Genomic DNA, 15,666 nt, shown 5'->3' with positions numbered 1-15,666 from the left:
AAGGCGCCCCATTACCTAGCCCTGGAAGTCTTTTCTTCAGGCTGTGTTTGGGCATCCAGGTGTCTGCAGCTAGGTTGCCTGGAATTGCGCCTCAATCGATCATTCTGTCCCTGATACCCATGGCCGCGAGGCAGCCACTAGATACCTGGTACTAGAAAATGGCCCCCAGAAGGAGACGAGTAATACTCATAAGAAGTTAGTTTTCCCCATCAAAAATCCAAGTTCTCTGGCCTTTTGAAAAGTGGACTCAGATTTTTTTACGCGCTTATCATTGTTATTGATCTCGGTTCCTACATGCCCCTGCCGCTTAAGCCAATCCGTCTGAAGAATTCATGACATTTAACACTCCCTCAACACCACATTAATTTTATGGTCATTGCACGGAGTTGATCCAAAAAAATAAAAATAAAAAAATCGTTGAGGATTTCACCCAGGTAATGCGCTTTTTTTTCTTCCCAATTCACCTCTTTTTCACCTGGGCACGCTAAAAATGTATATAAATACTAAACCCCAGAATTTCAAGCCTTCTTTCCTTTCTTTTCCACTCCACACCCAATTAGCTATCAACTCAAGCTATATACTACCACCCTCCTTGACCATTACATCGATACTCCTTCGAGTTAAGGTACCTGCATAAGTCTTCCCTCATTTACCTCTCACCTACCCCTCATTGTTCTTTTATTTATCTCTCATCTATTTTGTCTAATGCGTATACTTCTACTCTATTTCTCTCAGGCATCACTACCTCAGGCTACTATCCGCATAACTCTACCCTATCTCGCTGCTGCTTGCCCTTGCCGACAGCTCATCTGAGAACAAAGGTAGAGCCATGTCGGACGACGACGAAAGAGCTATAAGGGAATACTTCGGAATTCCTAGCGGGAACTATAGAGACTACGTTCCGATGGTTGAGCAAACCAATCCAGCTGTCCCTTCCAGGCTATTAAGCTTGAACAACAACATGAACTCAGCATCATTGCCGAGTGTAGGTAGCTCGGAACTGCTATCGGTAAGTGTGATCTCCATTCGCATGAAACCTCCGAGTCGTATACATGCCCTGCCATCCTACCTACCATCCTCACCGCCGCCTGATTGAACATATCCCTGGTATACAAGAAGAAGAACATCCATCCATCCAATCCATATCATGTTTTATTGCGACTAATGGCACTATTGCTACTAGCAGCCTGATGTGTTTTCCGCTCTGCCACCGAGCCATTCAAGTCAGACAAGCACACAGCCTGAGCGTCATGCACTTGATACGCTACCTCGCCAGCAGCCCCAGCCTGTGTCAGCGACCTATATGGACCCAATTAATTTCACCGTAATGAACCAGGGACAGTTCGAGCTTCCTGCTCCTGCCGTAGGCGCTCTTCCACTTCCCCACGGTCAGATTGATGACGCTTCGCTTTTCTCAACGCGGCATGATACCACTATCCCAAGGAGTAGTCATTCCCAGGAAACCACAATCAATGGCCAGTTTGACAGTCAATCTCCTTACCAGGTGGAGACCGTGTCCCAGAATATGGGCCCTTGGATTGAAGACTATACCGCCATGCTTGTCCGCTCAACAGGAAGTCTTAGGTCGCCCGTGCTCGAGGAGAGATGCCACCAGCTCCGAAACATGATAAGATTGCTTGAAGAGCATGGGGACCAGGAGCTTGAGGGTCAACAGTCCCAGACTCCAGTGGAACGAGTGGCGCGTTCGGCCGTTACCAATGGTGTGGTCACCCCCTGGTATGAATGCATGCATTGTGAGGCGGTATTTTATCATTATCCCAGCTTTCAGAGACATATAGAGTCTCTGCATTTTGCCCGATGCATGTATAGCTGTGGTGTTCCGGGCTGCGACCACGTGGAAATTCGTCGCGATAAAATGCGCACCCATTCCCTGGAGGCTCATACGCTCCGGGTAACACCTGCTGAACTCGATGGGATGAAGACTGATATACCCTGTCCTGGAAAATGTGAAATTTGTCCCAAATTGGTTAGAAACTGGCAGGAGTTCTACAAATGTTGGATTAGCCACTGCACCTTTGAAGCAGGACCGGTTGACAGCAACGGGCCACCGGGTGGCGGCGATGACAATCCAGGCAATGGAGGCGCTGGTCCCTCTTCGAGAAATGGATCACGGCTAGCAGGAAGATCAGGTGCTGGGATGGGGCCTCCGCGTCCAGCTCAACGTGGTAACCGTCGGCGTGGCGGCGGCGTGACGCGAAGGCGAGGAGGCAACCAGAGATCTATGAATCAACTATCTCCTATAGTGACACGCGCAATTCGTCGCATGCCCCCAACTCGAGAAGCCCTTCAGCCCAATACCCCCAGCACGCAGGATGAGAGACGGAACTCAATGGGTGAAGGAATTGCCCTGCGTCCTGCTCAGCATGGCAGCACAATGCGAGTCCATCAACCGGCAGGCCAGGCACGGCCATTACCCAGTGAACAGCTTCACTGCCGGATATGCAATCACATCTTCATGGCCTGCGATGAATGCTGCTACTTCACAATGTCAGCATATGGCTGTCACGAGTGTTCTGAGGCTATAAGAAGAATGTCGCTCACGACCAGGATACAGTTTGTTCTACGTGGTGAATCATACCAGGTGGCATTCTTGACATCACAAAATTCTCAAACTGGAGGAAGCATCGGTGGGACAGCTCAAGCTGCAGGCTTTCCTCAATATGGAAGGTACAACCATCAACAGCCCCCGGACTACCATCATCAGGATGGAGGAGGAGGCTCTAATGGTCCATTCGGTGGCTCTGCCATCAACCCCCGGGCGTTGATGGTAACAATTGCTGAGCATCATCTGGATGAGCATGACTTCGACCTCGGTGACTTGAAGAGCTCGACAAGTCAGTTCTCAGCCGCATGTCCAAGCCTCCCAATCAGGTTCCTACTCCCTAAGAGCATATCCGAGCTTCCTCAAATGAAGTCTTTGATCACTGGTTGTATGTATACTAAGCCCCACCCGCTTTTGATTCGTAACTTGACCACCGTTATCTTTGCCTCTTCTAACAAGCTTGATGACTTCCTAGGCAAAAATTCCTCCCTTCGAACCGACCCAACCTTCCCTGCGAATGAACCCACAGTCCTAGAAACCCCGATGCCCGGCCCTCCAATGGACCTGGAAGCCCACAAGGGACAGACTTGTGTGGAGCTTGTCCCCGGGAAGCTCCTTTACGTCGATATGAAGATTCTTCCTGAGGAGCGTGGTGGCAGTCACCCACTACGAACACGAGTGAGAGTTGTCGTGAAACTCTTCAAGCTCAGGTCATCCGTCGCTCGTGCTGGAAACAAGAAGACCAAAGAGGATGCCGAAACCATTGAAAAGGCACTGTGTAAGAGCCTGAATGGTCTCAGCCTTGGATCCGAATCGGTCAAGGTCACCGAGGGCCATGATGAGAACCCGAGCGATGTCGAGTCAGATATCGACGGCATTTTCTCTGATACTGCCTCTGAAGTCTCGTTGGCTTCAGAAGACCCAATATCCCATCACCCTCTCCTTCTTCATGAGAAGCCTGAGCTTTTCGAAATTGAGACTGAATTCGACATCTCAATGGACATCGAGTTGAACAGTCTCTCGGCCTGGACAGATGCTTTTGCCGATCTTGAAGCAAATCTCGAAGCAAGTCTCGGAGCAGATAAAAAGTTTGTTGACTCTCGAAGAGTGTTTGAAGTTCTTTTCAGATACATTCTCTACGTGATCTTTGGATCGCGTCGTTTCAGAAGCCATGGCTCTTACCATAAACTTCTGGAATAAAGCGTGTGATTTCACGCCTGTATACCTCATGTCCTCATATCCGTTATACCTTCCATCATCATAATGATCTTCTTCCCATGTTTATACTAACTCTTTCTCAACTCATGTACATGTCTATATTTTTATTCATGTTCATGTTTACCTCTACCTTTCCGTCCACCTTCATATTCATATACATATTCATATTCAATGTCTATGTTTATGCCTTGTTTTCCCTTTCACGTTAGTGTTCTTGTTAGACTTGAGCCTACGTTCTTGTCGAAAATCTATCATGCGTTATGTTTTCTACGAATCATTTCAGGGCCAGATATGTTGAGAGCGCGATACAAAGCTGCTCTCACATAGCTAGCCCCATGCCAGCGTTTTCAAGCTTCACGGTCATCTTACAAAAAACATTGTTTCTCTGCTTTATGGGACGGGTATCTGCATTTTGTTGTTTTCATACGTGTTATTTCTGTTTCTCCTTGGACATCAGTCCCCACAGAGGGAGCTTCTGCTTCCGCACTGGTTTTTTGTTTTTTTTTGACTGGTTAGATTGGCTACTATCTCGTTACTTGGATATGGAGGTCTGCTAGTCGGTGGAGTTTTATCGAGACAACCTACCCGTCCTCGATACCCCGCGCGTGTGATTTATTTGATTCTTTCTTGGATATTGTTTGGTTCATACAAGACCACACCTCACGGTACAAAATTCGTTCATGGCCTTACTTCCTTTCGCAAAAGACCTCACTCAGATTGGACATGTGAAAGGTCAACTTCAAATTTTTGTTTTGTTTCATTTTATTGTTATTCTTTATGTTTTCACTCATTGAATATCTACACTCATCTCACCATGTGGAATTCCATCATGGTTATACTCTGACTCAAATCCCGGATATCTCAACTGTAACAGAGTCATTCTATCCAGCAATACTTGAATCTTGGAATAAATCAAATTCCTCGAACTAGTAAGATCTGCGTTGGAGTCCAGACAGTGTGTATTTCCCCATGATTCAGAAAGTACTTTTCTGTACTTTATAAGCACCACGACTTTTTCCTGGCCTCACAACATCCTCCAGCTAGTCCTTTGCCGACACACCCGGATCAATACTACATGGCTGAGAATGCCTCAAGTAACAAATTCGCCTAACCGATTCCTTACCGTGTGCCTGAAGTGGTCATGGAAGTAGGATTCGTCACTACCAAAGCCGATATCTGGGCTCTTGGCTGCGTGATTTTCCGCATCATCACAGGAACCCCGCTCTTCGCACCAGAATGTTGGGGCACCACGGACGAGGCGAACTTGGAACAGATTGTTGGATTTGTTGAGCGATTAGGCCCGGTACCGGACTCACTACGGACGGCGTGGCTGGACTGGGATCGTCATCTCACATCTGATGGACTCTTGAAGAACCCATTTCCCGAAGATGCAAGGGAACTACCACTTGATCAAGCAATTTGGGAATTCAAGCCGAACGGGATGGGAGAGGATGAGCTGGCAGACTTCATTGCTTTTATGAGACTTATTTTTCGTTTTGAGCCAGCTGAGCGGAGCTCTACTGAGGAGCTTCTTCAACACCGATGGGTTCAAGAGCGATTTCTTTGAGAAAATTTTTGGCAGGTTGAAAATCAAATTCCATCTACTCAAATTGGGAAGAGCTTGTAAAATATTATTGGGTTTCTTGGTTTCTTGCACGCTACAATCATGTCATTTCCAAAATTGAAGCCAAGCCTTACTCACTATCATTGAGATCGCAAATCACTTCAGTATCGCCCAATTTTCCATCCTCACACACTATCTTCTTCACCCGCGTACATACGCTCAGCGACATGAGGTCTGGGCGACTATAGTGGCCTGTGGCATCTGCGAAAAGCTTTGTTGCAATGATCTGGTCAAGGTCAAGATCACTGTAGATAATAGTCTCAGTCGTGCTATTCACCGGCTCCGTCAATCTCCTTCCATCGGGCCCAAATATAGCAGAGCTGCCGCCGCCTGGGGATGACATTCCCATGCCACCCGAAGTCTTCATCTTCTCAACACCAGCCTCGGTGATCAAAGCTGTGTAGTGAAGTACAAAGCTTTGTGACTCCATCGCGTAGGTCTGTGATTGAGCGTGACACCCTTCATATTTTGAATCAGCTTCTAAATTTTCCTATCACTAGTAGGGACTTACCTTCAGCAGACATAGACCATAATTCCGGTCCACCAGAATGAGGTGTCAAGCTCGGCCAGGCGGAAACATGAATATCCTCTCACTGGGAGACTGTATGATACTTAAGGAGCGGTTGAATATGCTCCCAGCAAGAGAGAGCACCAACTCGTGCAAAGGGAAGCTCTGCAACACTTGCAAAGCATTCACCCGAGGCATCGCCGAAGATCGTGCGCTCCATATGAGTGGGCTTCATCTTCCGACGATGCGACACGATTTGTCCATCAGGGCCAATGAGCACCTGCGCAATATAGGCAGAGTTGTTATCATTTTCCGAGAAGCCCAGAAATACCGCAATCGAGTTGGTCTTTGCTGCGGACTGAATTTGTTTCATCTCGGGTGAATCCAGACGAAGAGAATTTTTGACATAGGTGACGCCTAACTCAACGTCTAACAGTCGGCTCCTATCAGACGGTCGGCTGGTTATTAGTAAAGATACAAGAAGTATACTCTTTGAGACTCAGAGGCTCACCAGATTCAGCACGGATAGCCTGGAATACAGCATTCCGGAAATGCAATCAGTTTGGCTTCATTCTTTGATGCACCGCCCAATGCCAAGTGTGCGGGATGTATCGTTACAGCCCTAGTGCGCTATGGCTCCCTCTAGATCCCCACATCCATGTGCGGACCGGAGTAAAAAATGGTTAGACAATCAGTATTGGCCCCAAGGTTCTGGGGCCATGGCCATTCGCAACGAAGGTTAGTTCAGCCTCCTCAGATTTTGCGCCTTATTCTTTCTTTTCCTGTAAACCTCACTTACAAATCCGCACACGAGTACACAACCTTGGAATTATTCAGGGTTGATATAGAGTACCACCATGACGACTACTTCAAATCCATCGAACTAAGGTCCACTCACAACCACCTTTACTCCTGCACCTGACTGTTTCGCAGAAAAATGGGTTTCGCACGACGACTCCTCGGGTGTGTATGATGTAGTACTATCATGGGGTGCAGCGTGTAGCACTTCGGGCTCATCCTCAATAGCCCATATTACCGCCGCAGACTCCTGCTACCCAGAAGGCTATATAAACGTGTGGCAAACGAGGTCCGAGAACCCGGGGACTATAAACGAGGTTTTCTCGCCTGGTTATATCTGCCCCTCCGGATGGGAGCCCATTTACAACACTCCCTATGGATCTGCCATAGCCACTACAGCATATGGCGCTCGCAATGTCTTAATTGGAGCTAACTATGTAACATTGGTTGCGAATGATATTTTTATGGGATGCTGTCCTAGGTATGTGCATGTGTCTTAGTCTGTTGTGGTGTGATTTTTTTGAAATCATTGTGGATTAGAAACTTGAATGTCTGACAGGGAAACTTGAAGTTGATAGAGGGAACGAGAGAGGCTAACCTTTAATTAGTGGATATGTCCTTGGTGCCGATTTCGGTCCGGCCGCGTGCGAGTCCTACATTTGGAGCTTAGATGGGCGAATGAGTCTTGGGGTTAAAAGTACGGACAATCAATGCGTTACAACTAGCATTAGTGGCTTCAATGGGTCGGTTGGAACGTATTCAGGGGGGATCAGCCTTAGCTAAGGCTAGTATCATATTCTTGCTTCACAACACAGGGTCATGATCCAACAACAGCGGGAGCTCCGGACTGTCTACGGGAGCCAAAACTGCCATTGGGATTTGCGTCCCGGCTGTGATTTTGATTATGGCTACCATGTGCTTTATCATATGGCATCGACGCAGGAAGTCACAGGCTGCTGGCGAACTACCTGTTCGTCAGATACTAGTACCTGAGCTGAGCGAAAGTGGACTCCGATCCAGTCCGAGCTGGATTCTAGTGAGAGAATTGTGCCAGGATCTACCAGAGAGCCATTGGAGATTTCTGGATCTCAAATATTTGAGGCTGATGGAGCGCAACGACTGGAACTACCTGGTGATTCAGTAAAGGCGTTTAGGCAGGCCACTGAATAGGTGACCCTGGGTCAACTGGTGTTAGAACTTGAGTGATTGGGTGATCCATAAACATGCACATGGGAGACAACACCTGGGCATCTGAACATTGAACCTTGGGGAGGCATGTATAACATAATATCCATGTTTTGATACCAGTTGACTAAACGTATATATTGATCAGCCTGTTATTGCTAATCAAAGAAAAATTTAATAACTGCATATATGTGCATGTGATTACTAGCGCTAGTTGATCAATGTCTTAACGGAGTCCGAGGAGACGTTGTATAGAAAACCCCGGAAGTTGAACTGCTAGTCTTATGCAACCATGGAAGCCTGCAAGTAATATCAATTTCAATGTATTGAAGCCTCAGGACAATTCTTACAAATACTCTCGCCGCAACAACTCAAGGTTAAAATCAGGTCTGACTACCAGTTGACCAACGCTTCTTAGCGATGTTGACGTTAAATACTGATTGACCTAGTTACCTAAGTTAGGTCACCTAACCGAGAAAGGTGTCGACGGGTACTAGGCAGCCAGTTCTATTTTCACATCGATTCCTAAGGAAAAAGGAAGATAATCGGGTCAATTTTAGATGTGTAGGCTAAATGGGTAAGCTCAGTTAATCAGTCCACGGGTCGATAAGGGTCTTGGTACTCCGCCCTGTACTAGGTATCACCTTCTTCCTCACTCTTATATAGTACCATAGCATATTCTATCACCATCTAACTCCTCATTTAAGCGAAATTTCTTTATGGCTTCTCTCTATCTAACCTCCCATCTGGGTCATTACGGCACATACGACCACAGGGTGTGGAGAACAGGGCTTCCCGTCCGCTCAGCCGTACTTAAGCCACACGCCGGTCAGTTAGTAGTATGGTGGGTGACCACATGCGAATCCTGACTGTTGTATGTTTTTGCATTTTATTAAACTTGAAGCTTCAAATATCGTTAGTATTTTTGTAGTTGTGGAGGGAACCATGTACTTACCTCCGAATCTCGGGATATGGGAAATGGAGTCCTTACTATGTGATTCTGAACAAATCCAGGGTATTCCAAGGCATCGGAATCATTCGGCAGCGTTAAGCATACATGTATGCCTTTCTCGAGCGATACATGAATCCGAGGTATGTTCTAAATGGCGCATGTTCGTTGATGGTTGCTTCGTCACATTCTGCGAAATTGATTGTGGACGATGGCCCCGGGGCCCGAGGGTTCTTGCTGACTATTCTATTGCCGTTCTCAAACAAAGCTCCTGCTGCACGCAAAGCAAAAAATCTTGCTCGGGTATGATCAAAGCTGGACAGTTCTTGATATAGGATGATAATAAATCAAAGGTCAAATATGCAGTACGAAAGTTTGTCATGAGGAATTGACTGGAGAGGCAAAACAAAGGAATTTCAGCTGACCTTTGGCGGTAACTTTGGAAGCTTACCACGGTCATTTATCACCATGATGGGCGGCAGTTCGCCCATGCAGCGTTCACAGGACCTGGGTCCGCAATATAATTGAACAGTAGAATTTACCGCGTCCTATTCCGAATGCCAAGCCTGAGGTGTTACTTGGCTCCCATAATCAAGCAATATGCAGTCTCAAGATGGTAACGATCTTCCGTTAGGCGACCCTCGACATTTTCAGGCGACCAGCTCTGCGTGGACATGTGGTTTAGAAGAAGGTTGAACTAATCGCAAATATTTCAATACCGTCATATCAGCCTGCATAATTTACAACTTACAAGCCAACATTTGAACCAAGCCTCTCCGGATTTCTAAATGTTGCTTCTGACTCGGAGGTTTCGATCAGAAAGAGTTCCCCCGCACTCCAGGGATATGGATTATACCAGTGCTAACATTTTTGAACCTTGGAAGACCATAGTATGTGTTTATTTTGCCAGTTCAATTTGTTCAATTTGTTCAATTTGTTCAATTTGTTCAATTTGTTCAATTTGTTCAATTTGTTCAATTTGTTCAATTTGTTCAATTTGTTCAAGTTTAACTTCGTTTTATATCATGATGTATGTAGTGAACTGGTAATTATCACCTGAGCAATTGATAAATCTCATCCCTGGAGACTGTGAAGCTGGATGGTGGAAACCCCGAGAGACCACACCGTGACATGTGTATATACATTTTATGTTTCCTTCTTCAGCCCAATTCCCCGCCGACAAAGAATTAAAAATACTAGTCTATGTATAGTATTAAGCAGAGTCAAAAGGCAGCCCTGGAGTCTTACAAAGAGAGAACCTTTTCTTTGTCTGTCTTGCCCTCAGTTTGAATCTGACGACGGCGCTCACGCGCAGCCACCAGTCCGTATACCACTGTTGTCACAGTACCGGCGAGTGTCACAGCCATCAGAATCCAGTATCCGCGCTTATACAAGGGCGCGTCGTCTTTAGTAAAGCAGAACACAGCGACAATACCACCTGCATTCCCAACTCCAATCACGAAGCCGGACCCAAAGCTCCGCTGCTTATGGCCGTGCATGTTCATCAAAACCCAGCAAATGACCACGGCACCGGAGCTGAATGCGCCCATGGTGATAAAGCAGATGCCAAGATACTCGGGGGAAAAGTTATCTTTACCATGCATCGTCAGCATGATAGCTAGACCAATAATGATCAGCAGGTCACCAAGGAGAATAAATGGCATGCGGAGGCCCAATCGGTCCGAGAAGTAGGCCGTCACTATGCAGAGCCCGAGCGCAGCAGCAAAGGGTGGCACGCTGTGCAATTGAGTCTCGATGGTTCCATATCCCAAAGCTTTGATGATGGTCGGGGCAAAGTAGGAAAAAGCGTAGATGGGAACCACAATACCTATTTGATCGGGTTAGAAGCTAAACACAAGACTTCCAAAAAGAGAACTTACAGAAGTACATGATCGCAGCCAGGTACAATTTAATGTCTTGAGCGAACTCAAACACATCGGACTTTGTAATCGCAACATCGTCATCCTCTTGGTTGCGAGTTCTTGCGATAACTGCGGCTTTTTCGTTTTCGGTCAACCAGGACGCTTGCTGGGGGAAATCCGCACAGAAGAACAAGGCGATAATGCCGACCAGGATAGATGCAATGCCCTCGAGCAAGAAAATCCATCGCCAATTCTCGAGACCGCGCAAGCCATCCATTTTGGCAATAGCTGAGGCAAGTAGACCCCCAAAAGCACCAGCAAAGATGACCGAGGACCAATACATGGTGAAACGCTTCTGAGCTTCGGCACGCTTGTACCAAAAGCTAATGAGATAGAAACTGCCGGGAAAGATACCACATTCCGCAAACCCGAGAAAGAAACGCGTCGCAATCAAACCACCGTAACTTTTAACAAAGGCCTGGCCGAGCATCACAATACCGAAGGAAATGATACAACCTGAGAGCCAGAAATGAGGCTTGACTTTCTTCATTATGATATTGGAGGGGATTTCGAAAATAATGTACGGAATGTAGAAGATTAGAAGGGCGACGTTTTCCCGATCGCCGTACAAATCTAGTTCGGTGGGCATACTCATCGTGAGCGCGTTGGATATGTTCACTCTAAGAAGGAGTTAGCAAAAATTGAGCAATGAAATACACTCATCGATCGCAATTGAATCGTCGATATTCACAGTACACGATAGGAGAATTGACATACCGATCCAAAAATGCGACAAAGTAAATAGCAAATAACATTGGCATTACGCGCATATCAATCTTGCGGAGAAGCGCAGCCTCGTCGACATTGGACATGTTGACGGGATAGTTCTCATCACTTTGGTCAGGCGAACCCAACGCCGGGTCGATATTCTCGTCTTCTAATTGATGTTAGCGATCAGTGGAAAGTATTCAAGGGGTTGAAGGCAGAAGGTGAATACCTGGAACAATACCCATGCTTACGATGGAGTAACCGAGCTCAAGTTCTGCAGGCAACTAGACAATCAGGGATTAGGGGGCGGTATCTTTTATTTAAGCGTGTGAAGGGGGCCCGAGCTGGTCGATCTCTTCCCTCGCTAAAAAAACAATGATCTGCATGAGCGGGATGTGTTTGAAATACAATTGCACTTGAACATGTTCTAATGTACATAACACGCAGCACGCAGCCAAGCCTAGGCTCACAAGGGGGTCGGGCCGCCGATCGTATCCCCATTTAAGGGTACAACAGTAACAACACTTTGCTTTACTTTGCTCCACCTCAATCCACTTTAACCCACCTCGCACTTCTCTTCCTTTCCAAGATTTTGATTAGCCTATACCCCAGCTTACCCCTCCTAATTTCCCATTCAGCGTCTTACTTAGCTGTAAAGCCTGTTACTTGGACGTGAACTGACGTGAGAATTAAGCAATCAGTCCTCTGTGATCTGTATATGTACCTCTAAGATAAATACGGAGTACAATAAACTAAATTTCAATGTTACTTTGCTTCCAAGGTTATGGCCCGCTTAATAAAATAAGAAACGTAGATTCGTGCATCAAAAACCAGACATCATCCTTGCAAGTCTCTATGGGGAATAAAACATTTCCCCACCGCATTAATACTAGTTAACTAGTTTGAAATTGTGTCTGACTAACTAAGAGTCGGCAGATTAAAAAGAAAAACATTTCCGATTTCATTTGCGCTTTCTTTACGCTTTTATTTGCGCTTTTGTTTACAGTTTCGTTCCGCCACAGTCCCGCATCCAGGCGATATAGCAATACGCCATAAAGTATTTTCACTAACCGCCTGTGTATTTGTGGCTTTTGTTTAAAAAAAAGAGAAAAAAAGTCTCAGCCACCATTATATTAAATTATCATGTCTGAAGAATTCCCACCCTACGCGGCCCTTCCCGCCCTCACCTTGCACCCATCTGTCAACCCAGAACAACTCGATGCTGCCAAGGTTGTCGCCGATTGGCTGTCCTCCTTCACAGAGAGCTTGAGCAAGGGCCAGGCAGAGGAAATCAGCGACCATTTTCTTGAAAAGGAGTCATGGTGGAGAGACTTTATCTCTTTCTCATGGGATATCGCATGTCACAATGGAGCCAAGACCATATCCAAATATCTGAGCACCTCCAAAAGCGGGTTTAGGCATCCCAAGGCCGACCAGCCCGGTGCAATGATGCCACAGCTCGCCAATTTAGGACCAATGCAATTCATCCAATCCGGGTTTAGCTTCGAAACCGATATCGGCGTGGGAAGAGGAGTTCTGAGGCTAGCCAGTATTGGGCCCGACCAATGGAAGGCATGGACTATTTTCACCACACTTGAACATCTAAAGGAGCAGGAAGCCGAGACTCAGTCCCACGCTTCCCTTGACTCTCTGCAAGTTTTGATTGTGGGCGCAGGTAAGCCGACCGTACCCAATTCATTTCGAGAAAATAAAACAACTCACACTCGACTTTTAGGACATTCGGGACTTTACCTTGCGGCTCATTTGCAAGAACTTGGTCTCAAATATCTCATCGTGGATAAAGCTTCTCAAGTTGGAGATGCATGGCGAACCAGATATGACACAATAAAACTACACACGCCGACTGAAACGGGCCACTATCCATTTTTGAAATATCCGAGTGATTCGCCCCGCTATCTCGACAAAGAAGATATTCTGAAATGGATGGAGCACTATCAGCAGACCCTGGGTCTCAAAGTCAGATATGACACACTCGCAAAGAATATTGAGTATAATGAGTTCACACAACAGTGGTCAGTCGAGTTGCAGAGCAATGGCAGTGTGGAAAAAATCAATCCTAAGCATGTCGTGCTGGCTACGGGACCATTTTCTGATGTCCCAATTCGCCCTGAGTTCCCTGGCGAGGATTTATTCAAGGGCCAGATCTACCACACATTGGCCCACAAGTCCGCAGCTTCTATCACAGATCTGCAAAACAAAGTGGTTACTATCATCGGTGCTGGAACCTCCGCGCATGACGTTGCCCAGGACTTCGTTAACCATGGAGTTGGCACTGTGACGATGGTGCAACGTGCGTCTCTGTTTGTAACTTCTCTTGATTCAATGGAGAAGTTTCAGACATCACTGTGGAACACTCCAGGAGTAAGCACCGAAGATGCCGACCTTTTGGGAAACTCTTTTCCAACTGCTGTGATTCGCACTCTGGGCATGGGAATGACCCAGATGATTACGGCAAATGACAAAGATATGTTGGACGGACTAAAAAAGGCAGGATTAGCCGTGAAAAGAGATGGAGGAGAGAATTTGCTCGACTTTCTGCTGATCAAAGGAGGTCATTTCTACTTTGACCAAGGAGCATCCCAAATGATCATTGACGGTCAGATCAAGGTCCAGAGATGTAAACAAGGGGTCCAAGAATTTGATGCGGAGGGAATCATTCTTGGCGATGGTACCAAGATCAAGTCCGATATTGTCATTCTGGCAACGGGTGTCTATGGTTGTGAGAAGATGATTGAGCAAATCATGGCAAAGGAAGTTATGGATAAAGTGGGAGATGTGGCCACTCTCGACGATAGCCAAGAGCGGAAAGGTGTAAGCTCGGTATCCATTGGAGAATCTTCCAATTCCAAATAGCTGACATTGCTTCTAGGTGTGGAGGCCGACCGATGTGCCAGGCTTCTGGTTCATGACAGGCAACTTTGTATGGTCGAGACAATTTGCTCCTGTGTTGGCTTTGCAAATCGCTGCTGTCGAGCGGGGGCTGCGTGGTTACGAGTCACCGAAGTAGAATGGAAACCATTGGTCATGGTGTCAACTCACAGGTCGTATGTAGTATGGAGAGCACAGTTCATCATGTCAAGTTTTTTTTTAACTTTGAAGCTCCGAGTAATGGCACAGTACGATAATAGTAAGCCAGGGGGCTGGGTGAGGATCAGGGCCTCTAAATTCGGCGTATAACTATTTGAGAATTTCAAGGATTTTTCATTAAGCCAGATTTCTAGAGCAATGAAAGATGAAATATACGCTATCTCAATCCATTCATGTATTAAATCTTGGCTATGCTTTTTATTTCCAAGATTAGTCCCCTGAGGTTGCCAGTAATCCCTATTACTAGTACTAGCAGCTCACCGCTAGTTCTTCCCTTTCAAATGTTCTTCCTAGTCACATCACCCTTGGAGATGTATATCATGACATCGAGACTGAAACTGAAATTCGTGAAGAAATGTCGTGTTGCCTTTAGTGAACCCGAAAAATCTTTGTTGGTTAATGGTACGTGATGTGTTATGAAATTATTTATTAGGCTGAGAATCATCTCTCAGCCACTCGATCTGATAAATCTTCTCACTGGGGCAAATGAAGATGTCTCTACCAACAGACTGCAATAGTATCAGGTTGCCCCACATAAACCGCTCTTGAAAAGCGGGGGCTATGCAGTTAAGGCTGAACGCCTGAGATCTGCTGGGTGTACTCCGTATGCTCTAATCCCTTTGGGCATCAGAGGGAGTTGGTTTTCTGAGAAGTCCCCAAGCTCTTCTCCTTCAACTGCTCACTATAACAGGGCTTGAAAACAACCATCAAAATGCCTCCTCCGCTCGAATCATTCCAAATAGGGTGGATCTGCGCCCTTGCGATCGAAAAAAGCTGCAGCCAAGGAAATGCTCGATGAGAATTTTGGTCTTCTAGAGGAGACACACCCAGCTGATCCAATCACTTATACCCTGGGTCGAATTGGCAAACACAACGTCGCGATTGCTAGCCACCCTAAAGGCCAAGATGGAGCCACGTCAGCCACAACTGTTGCCAACCACATGGTGCGCACGTTCTCTAGCTCCCTTCGAATCGGCTTGATGGTTGGGATCGGGGGTGGAATTACTTCAGCAGACCATGACATTTGACTTGGAGATATCGTGATCAGTCGCCCCGAGGGAACTTGTGGTGGTGTGGCCCAAT

At 46.5% G+C, this 15,666-nt stretch overlaps 6 protein-coding genes across 6 annotated transcripts; 4 read left to right on the top strand and 2 right to left on the bottom strand.

Moving 5' to 3' along the window:
• Positions 1–961: 961 nt before the first annotated feature.
• On the top strand, positions 962–3,763 carry N7483_007414 (putative C2H2 zinc finger domain protein; the record flags this gene model as incomplete). The annotated part of the gene is made up of 2 exons (XM_057090851.1): positions 962–1,009; positions 1,187–3,763. 2 exons carry the CDS (start codon positions 962–964, stop codon positions 3,761–3,763), a joined length of 2,625 nt encoding a protein of 874 aa, XP_056945592.1.
• Positions 3,764–4,922: 1,159 nt separating this feature from the next.
• N7483_007413 (uncharacterized protein) lies at positions 4,923–5,348 on the top strand (the record flags this gene model as incomplete). Its single annotated transcript, XM_057090850.1, has 1 exon — positions 4,923–5,348. One exon carries the CDS (start codon positions 4,923–4,925, stop codon positions 5,346–5,348), a length of 426 nt encoding a protein of 141 aa, XP_056945591.1.
• A 127-nt stretch (positions 5,349–5,475) lies between these two features.
• N7483_007412 (Carbon-nitrogen hydrolase) lies at positions 5,476–6,286 on the bottom strand (the record flags this gene model as incomplete). The annotated part of the gene is made up of 3 exons (XM_057090849.1): positions 5,476–5,864; positions 5,917–5,992; positions 6,062–6,286. The coding sequence occupies 3 exons, from the start codon at positions 6,284–6,286 to the stop codon at positions 5,476–5,478; spliced, it is 690 nt and encodes a 229-aa protein (XP_056945590.1).
• Positions 6,287–10,089: 3,803 nt separating this feature from the next.
• On the bottom strand, positions 10,090–11,720 carry N7483_007411 (uncharacterized protein; the record flags this gene model as incomplete). Its single annotated transcript, XM_057090848.1, has 4 exons — positions 10,090–10,673; positions 10,726–11,387; positions 11,485–11,644; positions 11,705–11,720. 4 exons carry the CDS (start codon positions 11,718–11,720, stop codon positions 10,090–10,092), a joined length of 1,422 nt encoding a protein of 473 aa, XP_056945589.1.
• An 898-nt stretch (positions 11,721–12,618) lies between these two features.
• On the top strand, positions 12,619–14,503 carry N7483_007410 (flavin-containing monooxygenase; the record flags this gene model as incomplete). The annotated part of the gene is made up of 3 exons (XM_057090847.1): positions 12,619–13,150; positions 13,211–14,307; positions 14,366–14,503. 3 exons carry the CDS (start codon positions 12,619–12,621, stop codon positions 14,501–14,503), a joined length of 1,767 nt encoding a protein of 588 aa, XP_056945588.1.
• An 868-nt stretch (positions 14,504–15,371) lies between these two features.
• Positions 15,372–15,611, top strand: N7483_007409 (purine and uridine phosphorylase; the record flags this gene model as incomplete). The annotated part of the gene is made up of 1 exon (XM_057090846.1): positions 15,372–15,611. One exon carries the CDS (start codon positions 15,372–15,374, stop codon positions 15,609–15,611), a length of 240 nt encoding a protein of 79 aa, XP_056945587.1.
• Positions 15,612–15,666: the final 55 nt, after the last annotated feature.

The sequence above is a fragment of the Penicillium malachiteum genome (genome assembly GCF_028827825.1).
Source record: "Penicillium malachiteum strain IBT 17515 chromosome Unknown utg000003l:1.0-4950554.0:1.0-4952489.0, whole genome shotgun sequence".
Lineage (NCBI taxonomy): Eukaryota > Fungi > Ascomycota > Eurotiomycetes > Eurotiales > Aspergillaceae > Penicillium > Penicillium malachiteum.
The sequence above is the reverse complement of the archived record's forward strand: the minus strand, read 5'-3'. Positions and strand labels throughout refer to the sequence as shown.